The sequence below is a fragment of the Salvelinus sp. IW2-2015 genome, linkage group LG31 (genome assembly GCF_002910315.2).
Source record: "Salvelinus sp. IW2-2015 linkage group LG31, ASM291031v2, whole genome shotgun sequence".
Classification (NCBI taxonomy): Eukaryota; Metazoa; Chordata; class Actinopteri; order Salmoniformes; family Salmonidae; genus Salvelinus; species Salvelinus sp. IW2-2015.
In genome coordinates, this window is record NC_036870.1 from 15,219,055 (window position 1) to 15,247,013 (window position 27,959).

Here is a 27,959-nt window from a genome sequence, read left to right on the forward strand (position 1 = left end):
ACTCTACACTCTCCTACGGCATCCCTATTCCTAACCTGCAACATAATTATTAACAGAATTACACACAGCCAACACATATCATTATGGGGCACAGTGAAGGAGAGAGAGAGAGAGAGAGAGAGAGAGAGAGAGAGAGAGAGAGAGAGAGGGGGGGGGGAGATAAGGTGTAACAGGAGGGAGGAAAGGCCTAGAGCCCTCCAACATGTCTTTTAAGTGTTGGTAATAAAACCTAGTCACCACCTCCTCAACAGCTCCTGTCCAATGGGAACCCTTTGAAGCAGGTTTTATGTGTCTTCAGGCCCCAGTCTGAGCATCCCCAGACCTGGTACCACCAGTCAGTCCTCACCATGCTCTCCCAGCACCAGGACTGAACTTCAGGGGGAACTAACCTAAGATTCATGCCTGTGGCTCCTTTTGCTTCTTTACCTCACTCACTCACTTCTGTCTGTCTGTCTGTCTGTCTGTCTGTCTGTCTGTCTGTCTGTCTGTCTGTCTGTCTGTCTGTCTGTCTGTCTGTCTGTCTGTCTGTCTGTCTGNCTGTCTGTCTGTCTGTCTGTCTGTCTGTCTGTCTGTCTGTCTGTCTGTCTGTCTGTCTGTCTGTCTGTCTGTCTGTCTGTCTGTCTGTCTGTCTGCTCTTAAAGCCCTGCGTCGCCCATCACACCTAGACGAGAGCAAAACATGGAGCACCACTGTGCTGTCTTGACAAGGTAAGAGCTTTTTGAATGATACATGTATTGTGCAGTTATTTACATGTTGAAGTGGTAATATCTGGGTGGATTGGCACATTATTGTGATCCACTTGGGTGTGACCTTACTGTGGGAAAATCATGAGGTCAGAGTTTAGTCAGGCTTACTGTTGTCTTGACGTAATATATTTCTAGTCTGAGGACGTGCTAGTCAAGAAATGATGAAACAGTATGGCATTCTCTCTGTAGCAGTGTTTCCCAAACATTTCCCCTAGAATCCTCAGCCATTCCACTTATCTGATGCATTCCAGAGCCAGACGATGTGATTCAAATACTGTCAATAAAGGCTTGGTGATTAGTTGACCAGTTGAATCAGGTGTGCTACAACTCGAATAAATCAAATAAATGGTATGGCGTGGGGTACTAGAGGAGAGATTTGGGAAACATTGCTCGTTAGGAATCCACTCTTTTCATCACGGATAGATAAAAGAAAAAAAGTGAAATCATCAGTTTTCTAGTATCAGATTCCCCTGAACCATTGACTCGCTCTCGAATAATGACGAAATAACATTATATAAGAAAAAAACCTAACACATACAGCACTTTTTTATTAGAAACTGAAAATACTCACGCTTGAATTTATACAGCCTTGAAATTAGCCAGTGATGTTGTGGGCTGGTACCATTATAATATTTAGCTCTGCATGGATTATAGAAGCTCCGTGGCCAGAGGCCAAGATTGAGATAGAACAGCTTTATCATCTGGCCCACACTCACGCACACACAAACACACATGCGCAGACTGTAAACCTTGTTTTGTGGGCATTCGAACATAGGACAAATAAAGCTGATAAGCCTTGAGAAAGCTTCCTCTCCTCCTTAGCTTTCCAGTGGGCTGGTTAACTGTGTCATTGTCATGATTTAAAGCTCTGTCAAAGATCCATCTGGCCTCTCGAATAGCCCCTGTCACACAGACAGTGTCATGTGGTGTGTGTGTGTGTGTGTGCCTGCTTGCCTGTGTGTGTGTCAGTGTGTGCATGTTGGCCTGTCACCTTTTGACCCACTGTGGCAATGAAAGTGGCACACACACACACACACGTTTTACTTTTATAGCCATAAAGATTTGTCTGGGGAATGCTACCAAATGATTAACATAGTAATTGAAGTGATTGATACCGCAGGGTTTAATTTGTAAGGCTGAGCAGCAGAGACTGGAATGAGGTTCCAGTTGGTGTAATTAAGACAGATGAGAGCAACAGAAGCCACGCCAGGAGAGCTGGCCTACTACACGGTCCAGGCTCTGTGACGCCGGGGGACAAGGCCATATGTGTGACACCAGAGGCACAGCGAGGAGGCCAGAATACATTCAAACAATCTCTGGATGCTGGAGATGACACACTGTGCTTTTCACTCAGAGAGAGCGATGGCGGTGCTCTCGGTGGAAGATAAAAGAGGCGCAATCTTAAATATGTTTATGTTCTTATCGGTAATGCCGTTGACCTATCTTTCACAGCACAGTAGCACAGACTAGAAAATCTGGCTGATGTAGGATATTGATTTAGAATTTCCCCCTGAGAATAGAGTTGTTGAGGTTGTTGCCCTGTTGGCTTGCTTTATAGTTTGATCTGTGGTCTGACAACACAGTATGAGGAAAAAGTCAAAACACAATTGCTTTATCCAAAGATATTTTCTGCAGCTCAAGAGCTGATGTTAAGACCGCTGTCAAGCTTTCCCAGACCACCAATGTCAAAATGTTTTTGATACTATTGTTTGCTGTGACAGTTTATCCCCAGGGGTTGGAAGTCCATGGTGCACTAGGCATCAAAGAACAGTAAGCTTCCCTTTCCTGTATGTCACAGCATCAGACTGGATGTAAGGACAAATGAAAATTGAAATGCCCAGAAGCACAGAAGGAATGTACATCTCTGTTGTGAATTAACCCCAGTTAGTGCTACATTGCATTCTCTCTCTCTCTCTCTCTCTCTCTCTCTCTCTCTCTCTCTCTCTCTCTCTCTCTCTCTCTCTCTCTCTCTCTCTCTCTCTCTCTCTCTCTCTCTCTCTCTCTCTCTCTCTCTCCCTCTCTCTCTCTCTCTCCTTCCCATCACTCTCATGTCTCACACTAAAACTGCTCTGCACAACTAGTGGCCACATATGGAGATGCAGGGCAAGTACATTTTACAGCGAAGCAAACAAAAGCTACATTATCCAGATAGTCTTGTGTTGGAGGGTATACTGTACCGTGGTCCAGGGTTCCTGTCAGTGAAAGCCCTCCCCATAATAATGGTTATATAAGGTCAGGGCTGTTCTTGGCTGCCAGGCTGGTAGATAGATTGATGGGCATGGTGAGATGCAGGGCTGCCAGCCTGTAGTGATTTGGGCAGCATCCTCCATGGTGAAGGGCATATGTTGGTGGCTAACTGCCTCTTACCTCCCTCCTCTGTAGGGACCTTGCTGAGTAAGCCATTAGTCATTTCTCTGACAGCACCCCCCCCTCTCTCTCCCATGTCTCCTTAAAGTTGGAATCCACAGCGGGGAAACTGCCCCGTTCCTTTGAAATATTATAACAACAAAGCTGTTACTTCAAACAACAAACGTCATTGCACCCACGATAGAACAGCAGAGTATTTTACCGTGATTTCTTTTTCTCTTAATGCTGGAGTTCCCCGCTGCCGTTTAATATACAAAACCAAAACAATAACAAATGCGCCTGGGGGCAGCCAGTGGCGCTGTTTTCCCAAATGCAGATCTCAGCTTTAACACAGCACCTCTCTTTCTAAGAAATACCTCTGTGCATACTGTCTCTGCCGTCTCACACTGCCTTGGTGCCTCAGCCGTCACTCCATATCACCCTGCCTGTCAGCCTTCTGATAGAAGAAGAGGCTGTGGAGGGTTGAGGAAAACAAGGCCAGGGGAGGGAGAAAGAGAGAATTGCCTGTGGATTGGTCTGAGGACACACAGCACAATGTTGTTGCTTTATGTAGTACACATTCATATGTAATTCACAGGAGGTTGGTGGCACCTTAATTGCGGAGGACAGGGTCGTGGTAATGGCTGGAATAGGTAGAATGGTATAAAACACATGAAACACACGATTGACATTACATTCGCTCCGTTCCGGCCTTTATTATGAACCATCCTCGCTTTAGCAGCCTCCTATGGTGTCGGCCTGTGTATGACAACAATGGTCAGTGGCCGGCTCTCCACAGTCATGTTCACTGTTTCTGCGTTCTACAACACAATGTCTGTCTTTACTGTGTGTAGTTATTACTTCCAAATTTCTGCAAACCTACTTAGTAATGACATGTATTCTTACTCTGGAGTTGAGCTAGTGTATTAGACAATGTACACTCGTGTCTGGCATAGATGTACACTCGTGTCTTGCGTAGATCTACACTCGTGTCTGACATAGATGTACACTCGTGTCTGACATATATCTACACTCATGTCTGACATAGATGTACACTCGTGTCTGACATAGATACACTCGTGTCTGACATAGATGTACACTCGTGTCTGACATATATCTACACTCATGTCTGACATAGATGTACACTCGTGTCTGACATAGATGTACACTCGTGTCTGATGTAGATCTACACTCCACGTCTCTGACGATAGATGTACACTCGTGCTCTGACGTGTAACTGTTACACTCGTGTCTGAGTAGATGTACACTCGTGTCTGACGTAGTGTTCTCGTCTGACAGATCTTACACTCGTGTCTGTTATATATCTACACTCGTTGTCAGACGTAGATCTACACTCGTGTCTGACGTAGATCTACACTCGTGTCTGACATAGATGTACACTCGTGTCTGACATAGATGTACACTCGCGTCTGTCTCTGCTTATGAACATCCTCATGACACAGTTTCCCCCATTACCTGTCAAAGGAGAAATGCGTGGGTTTCTGTGTTTGTGTTATCATAAGATCTTCATCTATCAAACTAATTGTAGTCATTGATACAGTAATGATCAGTACGTCACATACTGTATGTTACTTCTGTCAGATAATATTGATGTGTCTACGTTAGTTTTAATCTCTTTTAATGTGTCGGTACTCTAAAGCTTTATCAATTTAGGCCAAAGACATGTCTGTAGACATCAGATCACTGACCCAGCTGTCCTCTTTTTCTCTCTTTCTCTCTCTCTCTCTCTTTCGCCATCTCTCTCTCTCCCTTTCTCTTTGTCTCTTTCTCTCTTCCCTCAGGAAGCGACCATGGCACCCAGCAATGTTGCTGTACTCCTCTACCTGGATGGCCCTCCTCTCTCTGCTACTCTCTCCTGCCCTCAGCCGTAAGTTACTCAGAAGCCTTCAGGGTCATGATGGGAACATCACTTCCTCATAACGGTGTACTACTGGGATGTGGTGTTTGCTTGCACAACTACTTCGATATGGATAATTAACTTTCTTTTTGGTATCAAAACACACAAATTGTTTCAGAATACTATCACAGGTCATTACATTTATTACAATTGCCAATATATTATGAAGATAGAAATAGCAGACATACTGTACTAATCTGTAGATTAATTCAGATAATCTCTTGTTTCTTAATTGTTACAGATGCCGTATCTTAATTTGATCATCCTGTTGTTGCATTAATTTTTTGCATAGCAGGTAATGCAAAGTTGTAGTGTATATGATGTTTACAAAGGCTTCTAAAGTGTGTAGTTTCCACTTAAAAATGTCAGACTTGGTTAGCCCTAGTGAAAAATGTCTCAAGCCCTATAAGATTTTAAAAAATATATATATAATCCACATAATAATTCACATGATTTTCCTTCTGTAGCAAACTGGCTCAAATTAAGATTCTACATCTGTATAAGCCTCTCTTCCAAGCTGTCAGAGAGATACAATAGCACATATATCTACATTATGGGTGTTTTTCAACATCAAAACAAATACATTTCAGACTTGGGGGAATATCTAATGCAGAAAACAAACCTAATGGTTATTCTTATTACGTGTAATGTGAATGCCATCTTATAGCACGGTTTGCTTTCGCAGTACAAGCACATGATGTGTGGTCTAATAGGTAGCTAGATTCCTTTCCTTTTGGAAATGGTCTGCTTACATCCACTAGTCATCATCATAGCTCTCAGTCACACGTAACGGCGGTGTTGTACTGTAAGAGCTGAGCTGAAGTCCATCTCAATCTCCTGCTCATTTAGCGTAATGACTAGGCGGCTAAAACACTTGGGTTGCATCCAAAGTGACATCCTATTCCCATTATAGTGCACTACTTTTGACCAGAGCCTATAGGGATCTGGTCAAAAGTAGTGCACTATATATGGAATAGGGTGCCATTTGGGACACATACCCTGGTTTTGGAGAGAGAGACGTTAACTCCTTACAGCCCACACTGCACAGTTAGAGAAGTGTTTATGGCCACTACACACACAGGATAAATACCATCTCCCCAAAGTATCCCCTCCACTCAGCAGTTACGGTGGAGTTGATAGGGGCTTCCAGATGTGTTGCCTCCACAGTCTGCACATCCAAATGAGCTGACTCAGGTTGTTGACTGGGAGTAGAGGCTATAGGTACTCCGGCACCCAGTGCTGTTTCATTACTTCCAGATCTTTGTTTCCTAGTTTCCCCATGCAATGCATTTTCATCCTCATATCAAACAGGAGGAGGAGGCTAGGAGATTTGTTTTCTGATTCTTGAGTACTTTAGTAGCTTCACATTGAGATGTTACTGCTACAGTAGAGCAAGGCTCTTTAATGAAACATTATCAAATGTTTCCACTGTCGTTATTTCAAGTTTCAAGGTTCACTTAAGGTTTTAGTTGAGAAGGAAATGTAAAAAATCACCTCAGGTTTCAGTTACGTTACATCAGCTCTATTTTGCAGTGAATCACATCCAATGACAGTTAACAATTTAGAATCCCAGACAGATATGTAGGCTATATTAAATTAACAAAGACTAAAGACACAATACTAATATTATAGGTCATTCAATCACACAAGAAAAACACAATAGCACAATAGTGTGATTGATGACTCTTGGCTTCTTACATTCGCCCCCAGGGGGACATCTCAATAACTGACAGGAAGATTCATAAATTAACAAAGAAGAGCTATTACCTGTCGGTCTGACCTTCTTTAGTCACTTTACAGACGTTACAGTGTATGTAAGGCAACATGGCACAGTCACACTACAACATTCATCAACATTACCTCTGTCATCCCACACTGACATATTTAAAGCACATCAAATAAAATAAAATAAAATGTATTTATATAGCCCTTCTTACATTAGCTGATATCTCAAAGTGCTGTACAGAAACCCAGCCTAAAACCCCAAACAGCAAGCAATGCAGGTGTAGAAGTCAAAGTATGTGTCCATTGTTTTCAATACAATACACACGCTGTTCAGTTTGTGCTTGTGTAATTAACTTGAGAAATACAGACGCTGCAGCTTTAAGAATAACCAACATTAAAAATGCATCCAGTGTGGATCATGAGCATAATGTGAATTGGCATTCTTACCTTGTTTTATCACCTGTGATCGATCTCCCGGTGCTTTCCCTTGAAGATGGCACTGTGAATTGTGATTTGGTGTCTGGTTGATGCTGTGAACAGAAACATCATAACCAAGCTGCTTCCCTGTGTGTTTTCCATCAGAGTTAGATCTCAACAGGTTAGATGGGGACACAGCTGTCTGCCCTCCCATGAGAAATGGACAAGATGACCTTCCAGGTAAAGTATACGCTAGATACTAACAATCATAGGTTGTCTTTTAGAAATATTGACTATGTGAATATGCGTACTAACTTAGTCGTCTTCATCCCTGGTTGGACACAGCAACAATTTGCTTCCACTGCGGTCTGACTTTGGCCACAGCTTGCTTGCCCTACACCATGAGATGTGGATATAGTTTATGATGTAATCAAAGGAGACCTGCATGGGAAGACATACTACATATCTCAACGTTGTCTCATACACTACAAGACATCGCAGGAGCTCTGAGCCAGTATTAATGAGATGTCTTTCTGTAGCCAAGTCTCATCTCTCTTCAAGACACCAGGTCAGAAGGGACTCCGTATGGAGCAGTAGTACAACACTATAGTCCCTGTGGTTTTTCTCTTCGCCAGACAGCAAAGACTTACATTTTAAATGACCAGAAAACCACCAGCCTCGGTTTACAGAAATCCATAAGGAAGCAAAATACAGAATGTCACAATTAAGTTAGCTGCTGTGATTGCTTAGTGAATTGGGCTGGGCTGTCTAAATGCGTAATGACTTGAGACACCTTTAGGTTTCAAATGAGCCACATAAAATATTCCGCTGAAGCCTGAAAGATTTTAGTAGGAACAATTCTAGCTCAGCAAGATGTTAATTGTGTACCAGCGCTCTGGTAGGAACAGATGTACTAGCTGCCTTCAAAGAACATGTTGTACTATGTGTTGCCAGCCCAGGCAAGAGAACAACTAATTATAATAATATGCTAGTAGTATCACTGCACCCAGTGTTTTATACAGAGTATGAAATAAGAATAAACCGTTGAACATAGTAAAGTGCGACAACACCGAAATTCCAAAATGTCCACTTCACGTGACTTGTTGCAAACTAGAATGTGAACCAGAAACATGCCTTTACACTTTTATAACACCATGTGTAGGATACAAAGAAGTCCAGTACCTGTCAATCAGATGCATTGTTTATTTTTCTACTCCTGGAACACAGTATATAACGTATACTTCACCAGAATGACTATATATGTACAGTAATGTCACATGTCATTTATTCAGAATGATACAGGACACATCTGGAAATCAGTTTACCTCTCGTTTAGGGTTCGATCTGATCACCCAGTTCCAGTTGGATGTTATTCCTCTGAAGGGGGTGAGGAAGGTGGAGGGCTCCACTCCTCTCCAGGTGGCATACCGCCTCGATAAGGAGGCCAACTTCCAGATTCCTACCAGGTAAGGAAAAACAGAAAAAGGAAATGCTGGAGCTTGTCGATGCAGGTGTTGTATTATTATGGCTTGATAAGGGAGGTCAGCTTTCAATACCTATCAGGTAAAGAAAGAATGAAGAAACCAGAAAGAGCAACACACATATAATCGCTAAACACACACACAATACACACACACCCACACACACACACACACACACACACACACACACACACACACACACACACACACACACACACACACACAGACACACACACACACACACACACACACACACACACACACACACACACACACACCACACACACACACACACACACACACACACACACACACAACATAATGCTTTCCCTGGGGTTGATGCAGGTGTGTTTATTATAGGTTCCTGACAGGTGTTATCACACTGGGAAACAGCTTGTAATTGGCAGAGAACAACATGTCTGAACCTATTTGGATTTCTTGGGACAAGGGGGTAACCCCCACCCCCACCCCAACTGTACCATGAAATATCTCCTCCCGGAACACAGAGAGACATATTTATTATGCTGCATTTCTTAGTTGTAGTTTTATTCTCCTGTTCCTGTCTGTGCTCATAAAGGATTCTGGGATCAAAAGAGGCTGGGCAGTTCCTGTGTAAGAAAGAATGTGTGTGGTTGTGTTTTGTGTTTGTGTTTTGTGTTGTGTTTGTGTCTTGCCTAGATCAAGCAGTTTACGTGTGGGGATCCTCTAGCCTAGTATTCTACCCTGTAAAAAGAAAATACGAAAACCAGTGCACAAACTTTCATTTTCAGCTTAGACTGTTTTCATATTGCTTAGTAGGCTAGAAGTTGTTGTTACGTGGTTACCTTCTTACATAACTAAAGCTGTCTTCTGGTGTATCACTGCTGGTCTGGCAAATGACTTGTATTGGTCCTGTTTTCACATAAACTGTTATGTAACATACTGACATCTTCCAGTCTGCCTCATGCCACTCAGGACAACGTGACGCTAATCACAAAAACATGTATCCCTCGGCGTCCAGTGGCCAGTCTGTCTGGGCTTTGAAGTCTGTCGTCAGAAAGGTTCATTTCCGATACCTGTGTCCTGATCACTGCAGGGGATAAGGCCTAAAACACCACACATATCAAACTGTGGCATAGGCTGTGAGATACCTTCGCCCAAGGTGCCTTCAACACACACAAACACACACACACATAGGCACACTGCAGGAACGTTAGAGAGAGTGGTCTTCATTTGTTTTATTGGGTTACAGGAAACTCCTTTTTTATTGCCTTATCTTGATCTATTTACAAGCCGACTGCAACTCTGCAGCTCCTGTCCATAAAGGCACCACCTATGGAGCCCTTGGCCTGGCTAGTTAAAACCCCAGGGCTCGTATTCCTAAATCTTTAAGTAGGAGTGCTGCTCTAGGATCAGTTTTCCCTTTGAGATAATAATGATTTGACCGGAGGGGCCCTGATCTGAGATCAGCATCTGAGACACTTAATGAATACCAGCCTAGAGGTTTCGGACTGGAGAGACTGGAGAGCAATCTGCATGTTAGAAACAGAGACGGGTCGACTGATTGGTTGATCTGTTGATCAGAGCCACTGGGGCTCTGCTTCTGTTAAAAACAGAAGGGTTTGATGTGGAAATAAAGGGCCTCCTTGTTCCTTTGGAGTAATTGTAACTGTTGCGTTATGAATGCATCATGCATTAGAGACAGGGAGAGATGGAGGATAGAGAGAGAGAAAGAGTGAGGGATGGAGAGCTTTAACCTAAAAGTGTTAGGGTTTGATTGATGTCTCCATTCATAATGTTATGGTGGGCGTGAGGAGCTGGAAGGCAAATTAAGCGCTGTGTGTGATGCTTTGTGATCGTGGCCTGCAGCAGTTTTACCTCTGCTTTGTGATGATGAGTGTCTTTGACAATAGCCAACGTTAGAGATCTGAAATCATAGAACCAAACTGTGTGTGATGGAAAGCTGCTTTTTTTTACCCACTGCGAAACGTCGCTCTCAGTGCCCTCTTCTCTATGACTCTAACTAAACTGCATTCTTTATGAGAATGATTCAAATGACGATTTTGTAAAGATGCGTTTTAACCCTTTCTTCTGTCCATCCATCCTTCTCCCACTGAGGATGAACTTCCCTAGGGGCTTCCCTGTTGAGGACTCCTTCATGTATCAACCCTTTCCTCTCCTCCTCCCTCTCTCACCCATCTTTATCTTCATTTTCATCTTCTGTTCTTCTCCACCCAGGCTCAATTTCCCCCGGGGTTTCCCCGACGAGTACTCCGTCATGGTCACATTCCGTATGATCAAGAACACGGTGAACAAGGTGTGGAACGTGTGGCAGGTAGTGGACGAGGACGGACGGAAGCAGGCGGGGCTCAGGCTAAATGGAGACCAGCAAGCGCTGGAGTACTTCCTGATGGGCCAGGATGGCAACCTGCAGACCGTCACCTTCCCAGGGCTCTCTGTGTTGTTCAACACCAAGTGGCACAAGGTGATGGAATGACTGATGGTACTCCTGGTTCACATTGCAAAATCTAGTAACTATCCAAAAATGCCCCGTTTTTCCAGAAATCCCAGATGGAAGATTCCTGGAATCAGGAAGGAATAATCAGGGAATTTTGAGAATGTTACTGGAAATGTGCAACCCTACACCTGGTACAATGTATTTAGTGACTGATTACCAAATTAGCAATTTAAAAACTTGTTTATTTAGCTATCAGTCTCCCAATGACATGAACTACGATGGCCCCTGAGGATCAACAACAGTAACCCTATAGCATATCCTTACAGATGATGATTGGGGTGGAGAGAGACCAGGTCACCCTGTATGTGGACTGTCAGCCCGTGGACAAGAAGCCCATCAAGGGGAAAGGCCCCGTCAACACCGAGGGAGATACACTTATTGGGAGGCTGGACGTTGACGCTGATGCTTCTGTTGTGGTGAGTGGGGCAGGGATAGCCTGGTCCCAGATTGGTTTGTGCTGTGTTGCCAACAGTTGTGGTCATTGTTTGGGATGACAATAACCATATGAGTTGGCAAGACCGCACAAACAGATCTGGGATCAGGCTAAGGTTGAGAAGGTATTGGTATTGGTTCCCCAATATTTGATTGAAGTTGAAAAATGTTAGGTTACGTTGTGTTAAACCATGCCATGCTATTCTATGCTATGTTAAATGATCAATCTCAGGCCATTGTCTCATTCTAGTTTGAACTCCAGTGGATGCTGATCCATTGCGACCCAAAGAGAGCCAATAGAGAGAACTGCCAGGAGCTGCCTGCCATAGAGGTAACAACAACAACCTTGGCTCCACGTGGTCTTTACTTGCTTTGGTTTTAGGTTCATATTGACCAGCAACATAACTTTCACTAACTGGCTTCTGTGAATCTGCACCTGCAAAATTGTGAAGAGATAGGATGGCCTGTTCTACCATTGTAGGAGTGCCATGACTACAATAAATATGTCAAATAAGCACTTCATTCATACAGAGAGAATACTGGCAGCTCTCACTCTCAATTTGGACTAGACACATTTCATAAAGTGGTTCCATTTTGGCAGCATATTCAAGTCTGACTCCTCGGGTCAGAATTGTAGATTAGAGTACATGCTGTTATGTGTGGGCAGAGTCCTATTGTCCCATAGACTGCAGAATGAAAAGCTCCCGTCTGTCTTTATGATGCAAATATGTCTATCAATTTGACAATGGTCTATTCCCTCTAGCTTTGAGGGTAACTTTTCTGCGTACAGCAGTATCTTTTCAGTACGCCAACACTAAAATGGTACAGGGGGACTGTAATACTACAGGGACTATAGGTTTACTATGGGGTTCTGTATGTCAATGACAGCATGATATGCTCACAGCCAGAGCCATAGATAGAGCCTATATGATTCTGCTCACAGCTATTGTTTTTGGACAGGTGCTTTAGCTTCTCCTGACACTTTGGGTGAAGGTGGTGTGACTTCTTCACTAACTCTACATGTTTCTCATTTCTCTTGCTTCTTCAGATGTATGCCAATGCTGAGGTATTTATCTTTTCTACCTTCTTTTTTCTTGGTGTTTTTGGGGCAAATAATCTACCTCAATGCTCTGTTGTCTGATTGACTCGATGCTTTGTTACCTTAGTGGCCCAATCAAACTCTGGCTGGAGTAAGACTTTTCTTCACTCCCCTCAGAGTGGCCTTCATTCCTTGTCATGTACTCATCGACTGTGTTGTTTCTTCACCCTCCAGCCTGACCCCAAGCCTGTCCCTGGCCCTCTTGGTCCCACTGGCCCTGAGGGGCCCCGGGGGCCACACGGAGAGGATGGCAGAGATGGGAGAGATGTAAGTCTATCCACCCCATCCAAACTACATATAGAATGAAAAATGAACCATCGCATTATGTCATTTACCATGCTGGATATTGCCTCAAACTGCATCTTCGACAGACAGTAAACACTTTTCTTGATTCTCTATTCTCAATGACTAGAACAGATAACCAATGTCTTTCTTTTTACTTGCAGGGCCTTCCAGGTTCACCTGGCAGTGCTGGCACTACTGTAAGTAGGATATGCCATATTATTAAATGTGTTTCATTCTCTAAGTATGTATTTAACTCTTTGTTTCCATCCTGCAGCTCAACCTATGTCATTACTTACAATCAATTTAGCTGCAAAAATAGATCAGTGTTCTCTCCTCCACCCTGCCTTCCCCTTATCTCTCTTTCTGTCTGTCCTGATGAAAATTGCACATCTTTCATTGATTAAGTTTAACGCTGACCGGCACTGCCACGGTGTATCTTAGCAACGGTGACGAGCAATGCAGATGGATAATAAAGCTGTTTGTCAGATTTCTTTGTGTACAGAGCAATACTTAGCTTTTGTTGTGTCTGCTATGTGTGGCTTTGGTTGTGTCTGTAACTCAGCCGTCTGTTGTGTCTGTAACTCAGCCATCTGTTGTGTCTGTAACTCAGCCATCTGTTGTGTCTGTAACTCAGCCGTCTGTTGTGTCTGTAACTCAGCCATCTGTTGTGTCTGTAACTCAGCTGTCTGTTGTGTCTGTAACTCAGGGGGCCAAAGGTGACCAGGGGGAGATCGGTTTGCCTGGACAGAGAGGCCTGTCTGGCTTACCAGGAGCTTCTGTAAGTATCACTACTTCCTACTGTACCACACACAACACACATAGCCTGTCACCCACTCAACCTGTACCACACACACTACCTGTACCACACACACTACCTGTACCACACACACTACCTGTACCACACACTCAACCTGTACCACACACACTACCTGTACCACACACACTACCTGTACCACACTCAACCTGTACCACACACCCTACCTGTCAACAAACTCACTCAGCCTGTACCACACACACTACCTGTACCACACACACTACCTGTACCACACACACTACCTGTACCACACAGTCTCTATTTTGCCTTGTGGAGCAAGACAGGGTTGTTCTCTATCACCTTGTGTATTAGCTTTGGCCATTGAACCGTTTACAGCATCTTTCCACCACTCAACTGATATTATTAGAATTCAAACTAAGGGAGAGAGAATGTTTTAGTTTGTAGATCAAGGATTTCTCCTCTTTTTAATGAAGGGAGTGCCTGGTTCAATGGGCCCAAGAGGACCTGTGGGCGAGAGAGTGAGTTATTTTTCTTCCCGGAACCTACTAAAGAAACAATATGTTGCTAATAACTTTAACAGCAGGGACAATGTTAACTAATATTATACTGTTCTGTGTCTAATAACAGGGACTTCAAGGTTTTCCTGGACCAGCAGGCTCTCCCGTAAGTATTCACTATTTTTAGATCATTATATATTAATGGGGACATTTTGCTGAATTTACAGCCGTCAAGCCATGGAACATGTCAGTCCACTTCATTTCTATAGCTAAATAACATGACGTAGCTGATCGCTTTTTCTCTCATTTCCCAGGGCCCTGAGACAGTTGGACCCCCCGTATGTACTACCAACTCTTCAACATCTTCACATCATCTTCTCCCCGTGTTCTAAACAGCATTAAGACAGCATACAGTATTTTAATCGAGCCCTACTAACGGGCTATAGAATAATCACATAACTTGAGTATGTCGCTCCCTACAGGGCCTGCCTGGGAAAGCAGGAACTCCAGGAGACGATGGGAACATTGGGCCTGAGGTCAGTGTTCAAATAAGGATCACATAGTAATGACTATAGTAATGACTGGTTAAACAGAACACATCCAGCAATAAAAACATACAGGATATGTTCGGAATTCTGCATTACGTGTCGTAGCAGTCATAGTGCACTTCATTGTTCCTTTTGATAGTCTGTGGACGATTTTGTAACATGCATTACTGATATGTCAGACTTTTCAGTGTCTAGTAGGACATGTGTGTTTCATGTCTAACTGTAACAGTCCATATTGTTATCAGGGTCCCCCTGGGCCTAGAGGGGGTCTGGGTCTCCCTGGTCCTGCTGGTCTACCAGGACCACCTGGACCTGTGGTAAGTACTGATACTAACCTCTAACTTCTGGATCTAACCTGAAATTGGTGAATTCAACATCTGTATCCTGTGTGAATTGACCTCTGTTTTTCCGACTTGGAGTCTTGTCCGATGTTCCTCTCTGTGGCTTTGTCTCTTTGGTCTTTCTCATTAATTAACCTAATTATTTATTTGATCAATATTGTCATAAGAGTTCTCTCCGACTTTTAGGGTGGCATCTTAACCCTGACGCAGAGTGATAATCAGTATCACTTCTGCATTAATGGACATTTATTGCACAGCCTCAAACACTGGAGATCTTTGCTGTAGTGTTTGTGGACATCTACACTCTGTTTAAGATGTCACTCCATAGAGATATGTACTGTGTCACTCACTCTGTTGTTTTTAAGGGACCACCTGGGGATGGAAAAGCTGAGGGGAGTGGGGATGATGTGAGTCTCTTTTTATCATCTTTCTCAGGGTTAAACCAACTTTCACCGGGTCTGCTGTTGTTGTAATAACTACACTTCAGCTTAATTCACACTTCCCTTAGACACTGTTGTTGTAATAACTACACTTCAGCTTAATTCACACTTCCCTTAGACACTGTTGTTTGTAATAACTACACTTCAGCTTAATTCACACTTCCTTAGACACTGTTGTTGTAATAACTACACTTCAGCTTAATTCCAATCCCTTAGACACTGTTGTTGAATAACTCACTTCAGCTTAATTCACACTTCCTTAGACACTGTTGTTGTAATAATACACTTCAGCTTAATTCACACTTCCTTAGACACTGTTGTTGTAATAACTATTCAGCTTAATTCACACTTCCTTAGACCTGTTGTTGTAATACTACACTTCAGCTTAATTCACACTTCCTTAGACACTGTTGTTGTAATAACTACACTTCAGCTTAATTCACACTTCCCTTAGACACTGTTTTGTAATAACTACACTTCAGCTTAATTCACACTTCCCTTAGACACTGTTGTTGTAATAACTACACTTCAGCTTAATTCACACTTCCCTTAGACACTGTTGTTGTAATAACTACACTTCAGCTTAATTCACACTTCCCTTAGACACTGTTGTTGTAATAACTACACTTCAGCTTAATTCACACTTCCCTTAGACACTGTTGTTGTAATAACTACACTTCAGCTTAATTCACACTTCCCTTAGACACTGTTGTTGTAATAACTACACTTCAGCTTAATTCACACTTCCCTTAGCACTGTTGTTGTAATAACTACACTTCAGCTTAATTCACACTTCCCTTAGACACTGTTGTTGTAATAACTACACTTCAGCTTAATTCACACTTCCCTTAGACACTGTTGTTGTAATACTACACTTCAGCTTAATTCACACTTCCCTTAGACACTGTTGTTGTAATAACTACACTTCAGCTTAATTCACACTTCCCTTAGACACTGTTGTTGTTGCTGCCATTTCATTCTGACAAATCTGCATGTGGAACATTGGTAGCTATAGTGTTCTTCAGTCAGTGGCTATCGAGGAGGTGAGCCCCCCTGCAGGTGTAGTGATAATGGAATATCTGTGTCTGTCTACGTTTGTCGGCAGTGCCCTGCTGCCTGTCCAGCTGGACCACAGGGAAACCCAGGGCTATCAGGGATGAAGGTGAGGAATCTTAGTGACAGACACTGAATGAAATACATACCTGGCTTTGGGCACCAGATCCCGTATCATTATTCACACCACTGTGGCCATTGGTTTTCTCTGATACCAGTATCTGATCATTGAATGGATTTATGTATGACTTATCCAGACGCTCAAAGCGCTTTACATTGTGGGAGGAAAATCACTGTATGAACCACCAATGTGAGCTTCTGGTAGTTGATGCTATTCAGTCTGAACTGGATTGTTATGTCATCTCCAGGGACACAAGGGATTACCAGGTGACAATGGAGCTGCAGGGGAAGCTGGACAAAAGGTATGACAAGCAATCAATTCTAATGTTTAGTGAAAAAGTGTGATGTTTGACAATGCGCTTAAGTACATTGGGTGCTTAGGGTGATTATTCAAGCACACAAATCGCTAGATGTGAGTATTTGTGTTTTTCCTATGTTGCTAATCCACAGGGTGAGCCAGGACCATCTGGGGTGCAGGGCCTAACAGGCAAGATGGGAGATGATGTAAGAACCGTCCTTGCTCTGAAATATACCAACACATACAGGCTGACATTCTACTTCACTGTCTGATATCGAAAATCCCAGTCGCTTGTTTTGTATTTTCTACACCTATTTTTTCCTGTTCCAAGCAGAACATAGGTAATGAGAATGCCGACATTTCTGCCTCTAATGGAAATGGGTATTTTGAGCATACTATAACGTTACATAGGATTTCTGCCTAAAGCAAAAAATGCACATTCAGAGATGATACATAAGATGTTTTGCTTCAAGTCAAATTGGTCGTACAACCAGCCATTTATAACTGTTTATTGTTTTTGCTGTGCATCACTGTGAATCCTATTAAATATAATACATTTTCACATCTGTAATGCATTCCAGGGACAAAGAGGTAGTGTTGGTTTTCCTGGTAGTTCTGGAGATAAAGGAGACAGGGTAAGGGTTTAAGACAATATTTACTACAAGTCTTGTAAATGTTCTACTTTAGTGTTTAGGGTCTAAAACTCACTATCCGTGTTCTCTCCTCCTCTCAGGGTCCCCCTGGTTTCAACGGCATCCCAGGACCCACCGGACCACCGGGTTCTCCTGTAAGCACTACTCATTTAATCAACTCAGTCAATTATAACTGCCATTTTCAATCAATGACTGGAGGACAGACTGTGGTTGACATTACCTAGGACTGAACGGTGTTTTCCAAAATGTCTGACATTATGTTCTGTAGTGACTACTTGTTTTCTGTTAGGGTATGGAGGGCATTCGTGGACGTCAGGGTCTGGAGGGAGAAAAAGGTGATGATGTGAGTATCTCCTCTCTTCTACAGTATCTCTAGTGTTTTTACTGGGCTTTCTAAATATGGTTTTGTTCCAAGCCTTTCTGTTCACCTAAATTGTTGCATGGTTAATTGCATGGGCGTTTCTCAGGGAGCCATCGGTCCTCAGGGAGATCAGGGTCCTGTTGGTGCAAAGGGAGACACTGTGAGTAAACAAACAATACAACATAAATTGAACTTATTTCCTTACTAATAAGTCATCAGATGGATGCAGGATCCTTTTGTAGTGTTAGTTGTATAGTTAGATTGACCTGAACAATTCATACTGTGTAACATCGCTCTTATTTTTTATGAGTGTGGTTATGACGCTGAGGTTTTGTTGCTGTTGTTGTTGTTGTGGTCAATGATGAACTGTGATTACAGGGTACTCCTGGGGCAGACGGCATGGATGGACTCCCTGGAGTGGATGGAGCTAAGGTCAGTCTACGTTTTATGGCTACTTACTGTACATACAGTTGAAGTCGGAAGTTTACATACACCTTAACCAAATACATTTAAACTCAGTGTATCACAATTGCTGACATTTGACCCGAGTAAAATTGTCCTGTCTTAGGTCAGTTTGGATCACCACTTTATTTTAAGAATGTGGAATGTAAGAATAACAGTAGAGACAATTATTTATTTCAGCTTTTATTTCTTGCATCACATTCCCAGTGGGTCAGAAGTTTACATACACTCTATTAGTATTTGGTAGCATTGCCTTAAAATTGTTTAACTTGGGTCTTAAGTTTTGGGTAGCCTTCCACAAGCTTCCCACAATAAGTTGGGTGAATTTTGGCCCATTCCTCCTGACAGAGCTGGTGTAACTGAGTCAGGTTTGCAGGCCTCCTTGCTCGCACAAGCTTTTTCAGTTCTGCCAACACATTTTCTTTAGGATTGAGTTCAGGGCTTTTCGATGGCCACTCCAATGCCTTGACTTTGTTGTCGTTAAGCCATTTTGCCATACTTTGGAAGTATGCTTGGGGTCATTGTCCATTTGGAAGAATCATTTGCGACCAAGCTTTAACTTCCTGACTGATATCTTGAGATGTTGCTTCAATATATCCACATAATTTTCCTGCCTCATGATGCCATCTATTTTGTGAAGTACACCAGTCCCTCCTGCAGCAAAGCACCCCTACAACATGATGCTGCCACCCCCGTGCTTCATGGTTGGGATGGTGTTCTTCGGCTTGCAAGCATCCCCCTTTTCCTCCAAACATAACGATGGTCATTATGGCCAAACAGTTCTATTTTTGTTTCATCAGACCAGAGGACATTTATCCAAAAAGTACGATCTTTGTCTCCATGTGCAGTTGCAAACCGCGGTCTGGCTTTTATGGCGGTTTTGAAGCAGTGGCTTCTTCCTATCTGTGTGGCCTTTCAGGTTATGTCGATATAGGACTTGTTTTACTGTGGATATAGATACTTTTGTACCTGTTTCCTCCAGCATCTTCACAAGGTCCTTTGGTGTTGTTCTGGGATAGATTTGCACTTTTCGCACCAAAGTACATTCATCTCTAGGAGACAGAATGCGTCTCCTTCCTGAGCGGTAAGACGGCTGCGTAGTCCCATGCTGTTTATACTTGCGTACTATTGTTTGGACAGATGAACGTGGAACCTTCAGGTGTTTGTAAATTGCTCCCAAGGATGAACCAGACTTGTGGAGGTCTACAATTTTTTTTCTGAGGTCTTGGCTGATATCTTTTGATTTTCTCATGACGTCAAGCAAAGAGGCACTGAGTTTGAAGGTAGGCCTTCAAATGCATCCACAGGTACACCTCCAATTGACTCAAATTATGTCAATTAGCCTATCAGAAGCTTCTAAAGCCATGACATAATTTTCTGGAATTTTCCAAGCTATTTAAAGGCACAGTCAACTTAGTGTATGTAAACGTCTGACCCACTGGAATTGTGATAGAGTGAATTATAAGTGAAATAATCTGTCTGTAAACAATTGTTGGAAGAATTACTTGTGTCATGCACAAAGTAGATGTCCTAACTGACATGCCAAAACTATAGTTTATTAACAAGAAACTTGTGGAGTGGTTGAAAATTAGTTTTAATGACTCCAACCTAAGTGTATGTAAACTTCCAACTTCAACTGTATATATAGTTTAGTATACTTAGTTAGTACAGTTTAAATAAAGAGAATATATCCAGGCTTACACGATCTGTCAAGAAATCAATCTGTTATCCTGTGAACATACCTGTCATCTTTCCAACAGGGAGGAGCTGGCGTTCCTGGGACTGTAGGAATCAGGGGTATCGTCGGAATTCCAGTGAGTCTAATATTAATCTTTGACGTTTGTATAAAATAATTATAATTAATCTAAGAATATAATTATAAATTAGATTACCTTTTGTTGGTGTTAAAAGGAAAGCAAAAGCTATGAAAATCAATAGAGCGGTTGGTTGCCTTCTAGTCAAACCACACTGCAAACCAGATTAATAAAACATTTATATGGGTCAGAGGTCATAGCAGGGGAAACAGAATCAACAGAAACAACACAACAAGGAAGTAGTCCATCCCTTATGTTGTAATGCTCTTAAAAATAACACGTACGGTATTCTGAGGATATCCTGTGTGTTGTTTCTGCAGGGCTTCCCAGGAAAGCAGGGGCTGGTTGGAGCTGGAGGTGCCAAGGTAAAATGTGTGTGTGTCTGTGTGCGTGCGTGTCTTGGATACAGTTTCATTCCTTGTGTTTGTCTATTGTAAACAGTATGCTTTTTGTGCAGGGTGACACAGGAGCTGACGGACCAGTAGGATCAATCGGAGTTCCTGGGAAAACAGTGAGTATCAAATTTCACACTTAAGTGTTTACTATCACTCAACACTGCTAGCCATGATTGTGGATCCATATTCTACTGATGGTGCTGAAGATGCTTAAAAATACTATATTGTTTGTTTAGGGGGCAACTGGACCAGCAGGAGAAGATGGAAAACCAGGAGACAAAGGAACTACTGTAAGTTGACAATTATTTAAATTGTATTCAATTTCAACAGTTTATAATAGTCTGTTATTAAATATACAATACAGTAGTCATTTTTTATTCATATATTCAACTATGATTGTCATGCATACTGCTCATCAATAACAATCCCTGTCTGACTGTAACAATGAGCTGACAGCTAAACTTAAACCCACAATTATTAGATGACCTTTAATGATAACCATGAGTCTTATTGATCCTGCTTCCCAGGGCGAGACCGGAAAGCAGGGACCAGTGGGGGTCACAGGTGATACAGGCATGCAGGGTGACAAAGGGGACAAAGGGGACACTGGTGAAAAGGGACTGAAGGGTCACACTGGATACAAGGGAGACCAAGTGAGTCCTGATGTGTAGTAGTTTATTGTTTTAGTAATAGTTGTCAGTTTGTAGATTAAGGTGTTTGAATGACTTCTAATTTCCTGTGTCTTGTTCCTAGGGTCCTATTGGTCCCACTGGCCCAAAGGGAAGTGAAGTAAGTCCATGGATTCACATCAATACCATATATCATGTGAACAATGAGACAGTATTCTTTTGTAAAATACAGTATCTGTATTGACAATCTTGCCTCTGTCCTCAGGGTGATCCAGGTCTTACAGGAGATTCTGGAGTCAAAGGAGACCAGGTATATGTTCTACTGAGAGATACATTTGATCTAGCTTTAGTATTCCCCTGTATTTGTAGTGACTACAATGGTCCTAATTCAGTCGATTTTTGTTGTTTTATAGGGTCCTTCTGGTGTTCCTGGAATCAAAGGAGAGGTACAGAACAATGTCACAGTTTAATTGATTGGTTGATTGGTTGGTTAATCAATTGGTTGATTGGTTGATTGGTTGGTTGGTTGGTTGATGGAATAATTGAATGCTGTATGGTGTACAGTTAACATTTAAGTCGTGTTGTGTTGTCCACTCACGTCTAGGTTGGAGAGAAGGGCATGAGGGGATATACCGGGGAAAATGGTAGACCAGGGCAGCCGGGTCATGAGGGTTTGACCGGTCCCCAGGGAGCCAATGGACTGGAGGGAGAGAGAGGGTTACATGGATCACCTGGGCCTAGAGGCCTACCTGTAAGCACCTTTAACCTGGGCCTAGAGGCCTACCTGTAATTACTTTAACCGTATGGGCCCTAGAGGCTATCGTGTAAGTTACCTTTAACAGGGCCTAGAGGCCTACTGTAATATACTTTTTAACCTGGGCCTAGAGGCGTACTTGTAATTACTTTAACATGGGGTAGAGGCCTACCTGTAATTACCTTAACCTGGGCCTAGAGGCCTACCTGTATTACGCTTTAACCTAGGGCCTAGAGGCTTACCTGTAAGTAACCTTTAACTGGGCCTGAGAGGCCTACTGTAATTGCATTTAACCTGGGCCTAGGTGCTATCCTGTAAGTACTTTACACTGGGCCTAGAGGCCTACTGTAAGTACCTTTAACTGGGCCTGAGAGCCAGCCTGTATTACCATTTAACTGGGCTAGAGAGGCCTACTTGTAATTACCTTTAACCTGGGCCTAGAGGCCTACTTTGTCATTACCTTTAACCTGGGCCTAGAGGCCTACTGTAGATTACCTTTAACCTGGGCCTAGGAGGCTACCTGTAATACTTAGTTTCACCTGGGCCTAGAGGCCTACTGTAATTACCTTTTAACTGGGCCTAGAGGCCTACCTGTATTTACCTTTAACCTGGCTAGAGGCCTAACCTGTAATTACCTTTAACCTGGGCCTAGAGGCTACCTGTAAGTACCTTTAACCTGGGCCTAGGACGGTCCATACCTGTAATTACTTTAACCTGGGTCCTAGAGGCCTACTGTAAGTACTTTAACCTGGGCCTAGAGGCCTACCTGTAATTACCTTTAACCTGGGCCTAGAGGCCTACCTGTAATTACCTTCTTCCAAGCAAGTGAAGGATGACTGTAATACACACTGGTGTTAATTAATATACTTTTCACCCTTCCAAATCCAATAGGGTCCTAAAATGAATGATATCAAACTTCGCGAAGTATGCTCAGCAATTGTTGAAGGTACGTGAATATTGTGTAGCCTACACACTGTAACAATCATTTAAGGCAGACTGCCATGTAGGGCGCTTTGTTCAACTGACATTTGAGAAATTCTCTCCATCTAGAACACTTAGCAGAGTTTAAGAAAGAGGTCCTAAAGAAACCAGCAGCGATCGGGGCCCCTGGAATGGCAGGACTGCGGGGCCCCGCAGGTCCACCGGGCCCAGCAGGGACTGCAGGAGAGGCCGGTCCCAGGGGACTGATGGGAATGAAGGGACCACCTGGATACTTTGGGTTACAAGGCACACCTGGAAAACAAGGTAGGACTAAGTGGATACCCAAAGATGATCAAAGATAACGGGGGAATTATGTATCAATAACTTGCTAGATAAAGGTGAAATGTATAAAGAACTGATCATTCCAATGGAATACTTCGGCCATCTTGGAAATGGCCATTTCATTGTGTACGGTAGAGAACATAGAAACTACAACCACAAAAGTATAGACACAGTACAAATACTTAGGCCTTCTATTTGTCCATTATAGTGTGTTTCTGTAGAGGGCCCACAGCCGTACTGACGGATGCACTCTATTTAAACCTATTTAAATATTTTACAGAAATACTGCGTTGTCTGGCCTCCAGGTTCATTGTCGCCACAGTACAGTAGCTTAGTGCCAGGGTTGGGGAATAAAGGATTACATGTTATCCGTTATATGTAAGGGATTACATTTTTTTTTGTAACTAATCAGTTACATGTAAGGGATTACCAAAAAACGGTAACTGTAATCTGTTACATTACCAGCAAAAATATTGTAATCATGTTAGTGAAACTTTTAAAAACTAGATGATTAATTCGAGGATGATTTTTAAATTCAGAAAGAAGATTTGGACACTTCTCTGTTTTCTCAATGACATTGAAATCAGCATTGAAAAAAGGCGCACGTTTAAACTTGTTCCACCTGAGCGAGTCTGACCAGAAGTTAGAGACCACTATGATGACACACCAAATGGGTTTGATGAATCGCAGGAAAAGATCAGATATAGGCTTTTGTAGGGTACAGTCCAAGCTGTCTTCCAATGGTATGACTGCTGTCGGCATCCAAAGATTATCCAACTTGAATAAACGCTTGGAGGTAAGGATAACATCAGTGGTGTAGTCTACGGCGATACGGATATCACTTATTATTGATATCTACTTAGCGCTTTGATGTGAATCACACTGCTGCTCTCTCATTTAGCTATTTGAGCTTTACGGGATTGTGGTTGTTGTAGATGGCTGTTCACAAATCTAAATGTGTATTTGAACCCAATAATGGTTATATTTGAACCAAATAATGGTTGAATTCAAGAAGTTTAAGCTGCCTATCAATCATTGTTTTTGAAACCAGCGGACAGCCAGTGAAAAATCATCCCGGAGTCACCTCTTCACTGTTGATGTTGAGACTGGTGTTTTGCGGGTACTATTTAATGAAGCTGCCAGTTGAGGACTTGTGAGGCATCTGTTTCTCAAACTAGACACTCTAATGTACTTGTCCTCTTGCTCAGTTGTGCACCGGGGCCTCCCACTCCTCTTTCTATTCTGGTTAGAGACAGTTTGCGCTGTTCTGTGAAGGGAGTAGTAATTGTTTCATCTGTGGATTTGCCCTTTAAACAGCTGCATATTATCAAGATATCAAAGTGTCACCAACATAAAGGTAAACAATAGGCCTATAGCAAATGCAGCATATGGCATTCATTTTTCACATGTAAATAGAACTTTTCAGTAGTGCTCAAAGCATGCCAACCCATGAGCACAGCATTTATTTTTCAACTCGAATCAATGTGCCTAATCCGTTCTCCATGACAACAAAATCATAAACAACAGAGTAGAGCTGGCTAATAAGTCCTTAGTTTTGGGGTTATGCTCAGGTAAACAATTTGGCTAATCTATACTTTCATATTTCCAAGTCCTATTCTTGAAGATCAAAGGGTATAACATTTATTAGAATGACTGGAATTCTGATAGACTTTGGTTTTTAATGTAAAGAGATGATTTAATCGTATTATTATATGTAGTAGAAAGTGATGGGTTAGAAGAAGCCTAACCCATAAAGTAAAATGTAACATCCATATATGGCCAGCTATGTAAACTTTAACATTGATTTATCCTGCAGTAGACGTGGTTCAATTTGTAACATACACTTTTGTCTTCTTATAATGCCTCTTAAGGGGAAAGTAATCTAAAGGTAACTGAATGTAATCAGATTACGTTAGTGAGTTTTCATAATCCAAAAGTTACTGATTACAATTTTGAACAGGTAACTAGTAACTGTAACATATTAAATTTAGAAAGTAACCTCCCCAACCCTGCTTAGTGCTCTGAAAGAGCTTGTACAGTGTGTTTGTACAGTTTGTTCTTTGTAGATGGTCTTGAGTCATGCCTTCACATCCAGGGCTAAATCAGACAACACAGCAAAGTCCCTCTCTGATAAATCCTGTTAATTGCATCTCTTTTGTTGACACACACCCACGCATGTACTCGCGCACACACACACCTACACACAAACAAAAACACACAAATAAATACCTCCTGTGGCGATAATAGCCCATTTCAGACAGTCAAGGTACAACATGTGAAAGGAAATGTCTTCCTCTTCTCTGTAGGTGATGCTGGTGTAAAGGGGGATACAGGACACAAGGGAGAAAACGGAGTGGGAATCCCAGGAAGTTCAGGCGAGCCAGGCCCACAAGGTAACACCACCCCTCCCCCTATTCTTATCTTTAGCTCCTCAAGTTTATGTCAATACTTTAGCTCAGCAGGCTAACACAGTCTGGTGTCGCTCAAGAGACCTGGGTTTGAACCCAGTTGGTCACACATAGACATGACGAGGCGTTGTTTAGTACCTGTTGCCATCATCTCCCTCATCCTTTGTCTCTCAGGTGTGGCTGGCGTCCCTGGCATCGGGAAGGACGGTAAAGATGGAGCTCCCGGTAAAGACGGTGTTAATGGTAGCCCAGGTGCCTCTGGTTCCAGGGGAGCTACAGGAGCCCCAGGGTATTGTGACCCCTCAAACTGTATAGGCAGTCCCCCACCTCTCTATATGATGAGTGGGGGGAAGAAATCCTCCAGCTACAGCAAGGGGCCGTGAGGAACACAAACAGAAGCTCGGAACACATTGCATCTCTAGCAGCAGCAAGACAGACGTGAGGTACCCAGGTCAGGAGTGGTAATACATGGGAGTCTTCACATGTCTCCCTCATCGCACCACAGAAGCAAAGAGAAACAGAGACAAGGCAAATGTAATTTAGAATACTGTATAGATATTTTTCTAGCTTTTCATCTTTTTGACTGATGCATCGTTTTTTGTGCAGAGAGCTTATCTGACGTTATGCATTCTAAGACAGCTGCTATTGATTTTAAGCTAGCCTTTCAACTGATCAGTGGCCCATCATGGCCCAAGTGCTGTCCCAAAGACAAATTACACAAACTTCTAAAATGACCATATTGTTTAAATTCATGTTGTTCCATTCATACCCACAGATTCAGGTTGACAAACAGGGCAAAGTTTTCAACTAACAAAAAGGAAAATACTGTATGTATATACTGTATGTAATTCCTTGTTTAAATAAATTCATAAAAAATAAAAAATGTCCTCACCAGCACCATGACCAGTACGAGGATCAGCCTTTCACAAATAACAAAACCTCAAACTGCGCTTTGGAATCATTCATTTTCAATATTGATCAATGAACAAGTAAATAACGGCAAAAGTCCACTACCATGATGAGCCATAGACAGATACTGGTAGTTCATGTTTTCATTCAGTCACTTGAACATAGGATAATCTATGTTATACAGAAGTTGTACAGTACGAGTACACATGTACGAGTCCTCCCCCTGTTGTTGTTTTTTCTAACAATGTAATAAACTGTTTTGTTTTGGAAATATTGCACATCAGACCCGTGAGTTGTTTTTGTGAACAGCTACCTTTACCTTTAGGGAAGCATTTTAGAACAAACCGTTCGTCCATTTTTTTATATTGGCCCTCCAGGGAAGATATAACATGGCATTTTTCATGGTATCCAATAGATAGTTACAGTCTTGTCCCATCGCTGCAACTCCCATATGGACTCGGGAGAAGCAAAGGTCGAGAGCCATGCATCGCCTGAAGCACGACCCTGCCAAGCTGTACTGCTCACTTAACCCGGAAGCCAGCCACACTAATGTATCAGAAGGAAAAACAGTACACCTGGCTACCGTGTCAGAATGCATGCGCCCGGCCCACCACAGGAGTCACGGGAACGCGATGGGAAAAGGACTTTCCGGCCGGCCAAACCCTCCCCTAAGCCGGACGGCACTGGGCCAATTGTGTGCCACCTCATGGGTCTCCCAGTCGCGGCTGGCTGCGCCACAGCCCGGGATCGAACCCGGATCTGTAGTGACGCCTCTGGTGTATAGACTCAGAGAATGGGATGTTGACTCTCCTCTCTCAGTAACTAGGCAACGGTGGACTGGAAGACCCTGCTGACGTTTGTAACAAAAACTGATCAAACTGGTCCCCTGGAGGTCTTGGTCCATCCCCTGGATGCCTTAGACCGCTGCGCCACCTGGGAGGCCCAAAATACTATGTATTGACAGCTTTGTGACTTTCAGCATTACGATTTGAGAGATGTTTTGTGACATCATGATTACCACTGGAGAGTTCTATCTGTTGAAGCTGTTACATCCAGGGGATGGACCAAGACCTCCTGGGGACCAGTTTGATCAGTTATTGTTACAAACGTCAGCAGGGTCTTCCAGTCCACCGTTGCCTAGTTACTGAGAGAGGAGAGCCAACATCCCATTCTCTGAGTCTATACACCAGAGATTCATTTATTGAGTCAATATGACCTTTAGAAGGTTGCTGGCCGTTGGCTGAAACAGGAGATTGGGCTACTGTAGGCTAGAACTAGCCTCCTCCTCCTCCA

The 27,959-nt window shown here is 42.8% G+C and overlaps 1 protein-coding gene across 2 annotated transcripts; it reads left to right on the plus strand.

The window, feature by feature from the left end:
• The first annotated feature begins 538 nt into the window (after positions 1 to 538).
• On the plus strand, positions 539 to 26,944 carry LOC111956063 (collagen alpha-1(IX) chain-like). Of its 2 annotated transcripts, XM_023976480.2 has the most exons (38): positions 539 to 707; positions 4,895 to 4,980; positions 7,318 to 7,392; positions 8,489 to 8,618; positions 10,851 to 11,097; positions 11,397 to 11,546; positions 11,813 to 11,893; positions 12,611 to 12,628; positions 12,836 to 12,928; positions 13,108 to 13,143; positions 13,653 to 13,724; positions 14,195 to 14,239; positions 14,349 to 14,384; positions 14,533 to 14,556; positions 14,701 to 14,754; positions 15,012 to 15,083; positions 15,473 to 15,514; positions 16,653 to 16,709; positions 16,969 to 17,022; positions 17,171 to 17,224; positions 17,600 to 17,653; positions 17,752 to 17,805; positions 17,961 to 18,014; positions 18,139 to 18,192; positions 18,411 to 18,464; positions 20,255 to 20,308; positions 20,629 to 20,673; positions 20,766 to 20,819; positions 20,940 to 20,993; positions 21,231 to 21,356; positions 21,457 to 21,492; positions 21,598 to 21,642; positions 21,746 to 21,778; positions 21,937 to 22,083; positions 22,978 to 23,032; positions 23,137 to 23,331; positions 25,656 to 25,742; positions 25,932 to 26,944. In XM_023976480.2, the coding sequence occupies exons 1-38, from the start codon at positions 679 to 681 to the stop codon at positions 26,138 to 26,140; spliced, it is 2,865 nt and encodes a 954-aa protein (XP_023832248.1). In that variant the 5' UTR covers positions 539 to 678; the 3' UTR covers positions 26,141 to 26,944. The 2 variants fall into 2 exon arrangements, with proteins under 2 accessions (XP_023832248.1, XP_023832249.1); XM_023976481.2 differs by lacking the exon at positions 12,611 to 12,628.
• The last annotated feature ends 1,015 nt before the right edge of the window (positions 26,945 to 27,959 follow it).